Genomic DNA, 1,246 nt, shown 5'->3' on the forward strand with positions numbered 1-1,246 from the left:
AGGGACGGACGGGGCCGAGGGGACGTCGCGGGGAGCTCATCGTGCTCTGCTCTGTGCTTGCAGATGCCCCCGAAGAAGGGAGGCGATGGGGTGAAATCGCACCCGATCATCGGAAGGTTCGGGACGTCCCTGAAGATCGGGATCGTGGGGCTGCCCAACGTGGGGTAGGTGTGCGGGGTTCGGGGCAGGACAGGGCCTGCGGGTGCGGGTGTGAGCCGGGGGGCACAGCCTCAGCCTGACTGCTCAGCCATCACTCCCATCTTGAGTTGGAACTACTTGTAGGTGGAGCAATGGAGAACAGGTAGCAAGAGGCAGGTGTGTACAAGCCTGGACAGGATAATAGTGAGGAATACAAAGAAGGAAAAAGTCTTAGCGATTGCCAAGTTTTATAAAGCAGTATCTTCTGCATTTCCATACTTCTGCTGTTGTGTCTGTGAAATGCATGTTTTCATGCAATCTCATAAGAAAATGTACATATAAATTACATTTGGGACAATGTGCACAGGAAGGGGTTAATTATTCCATAAGTGTCATTAGCAGTGAAGAGAACTTCCAGTCTTGAAACTTCAGAGTTTGTAATGAAACAAGTTGTATAAGTTACAGTTTGGGAGAGGATGAAGGAAGGTGAATCATTGATTTCTGTCATACCTCTCATCTGTAGTTGTTATGGCTCCTCAAAGGAGCTATACTTGAAAAGGACAATGAATTGATTACCTGAAGAACATATGTGTCAAACCTGTTGGTGTTAATTCATGTATCGTATTTACTAAGAGAAGTTGTCACCATTCTCACACTTTAGGTCTTAAAAAAATTAGAGGAAAAGCCTTTGCATGTCTGGAATGCATAAGCATTGCTTTCTTTTCATTATCATTTACTTTACTTTTCAGGGTGTAGGCAAGATGCACTCTGGAAGGGAAATAATTAGCAATTAGGTTGTATAACATGTCAATAGAGACAAACAGCACTTACAGTTATGCTGTGATGTAACTTTGAAAGACAATTGTTCCTGACACTTGAGCAGGTTGGTTGTAAGCAGCACAGCTCTCAGCTTCCTCCCCAGCCCACCCAGTGGCTGAGAAGTTATGTGAAACAAAACCAAACCAAAATACACAACAACCTGAGTATTTATGGTAGAAGATTCAGGTGTTGTTTAAGAACTTTCTCTTAGCAGTAATCCAAGAATTGCTCTCTTCTGGTTTAATAAATGCCTGCTAACAAAATCATGTGCTGCTTGGTTAAAGGGAAA

At 44.1% G+C, this 1,246-nt stretch overlaps 1 protein-coding gene across 1 annotated transcript in view; it reads left to right on the top strand.

Annotated features, from left to right (window-relative positions):
• Positions 1-55: 55 nt before the first annotated feature.
• The window catches only part of OLA1 (Obg-like ATPase 1), a 98,591-nt gene continuing 97,400 nt past the window's right edge, over positions 56-1,246 (top strand). The window contains exon 1 of the mRNA XM_009072067.1: positions 56-164. Coding sequence (XP_009070315.1) covers positions 64-164 — 101 coding nt within the window. The 5' untranslated portion in view covers positions 56-63. The remainder of the gene's footprint in view (positions 165-1,246) is intronic.

Source organism: Acanthisitta chloris, unplaced genomic scaffold (assembly GCF_000695815.1).
Source record: "Acanthisitta chloris isolate BGI_N310 unplaced genomic scaffold, ASM69581v1 scaffold1823, whole genome shotgun sequence".
Lineage (NCBI taxonomy): Eukaryota > Metazoa > Chordata > Aves > Passeriformes > Acanthisittidae > Acanthisitta > Acanthisitta chloris.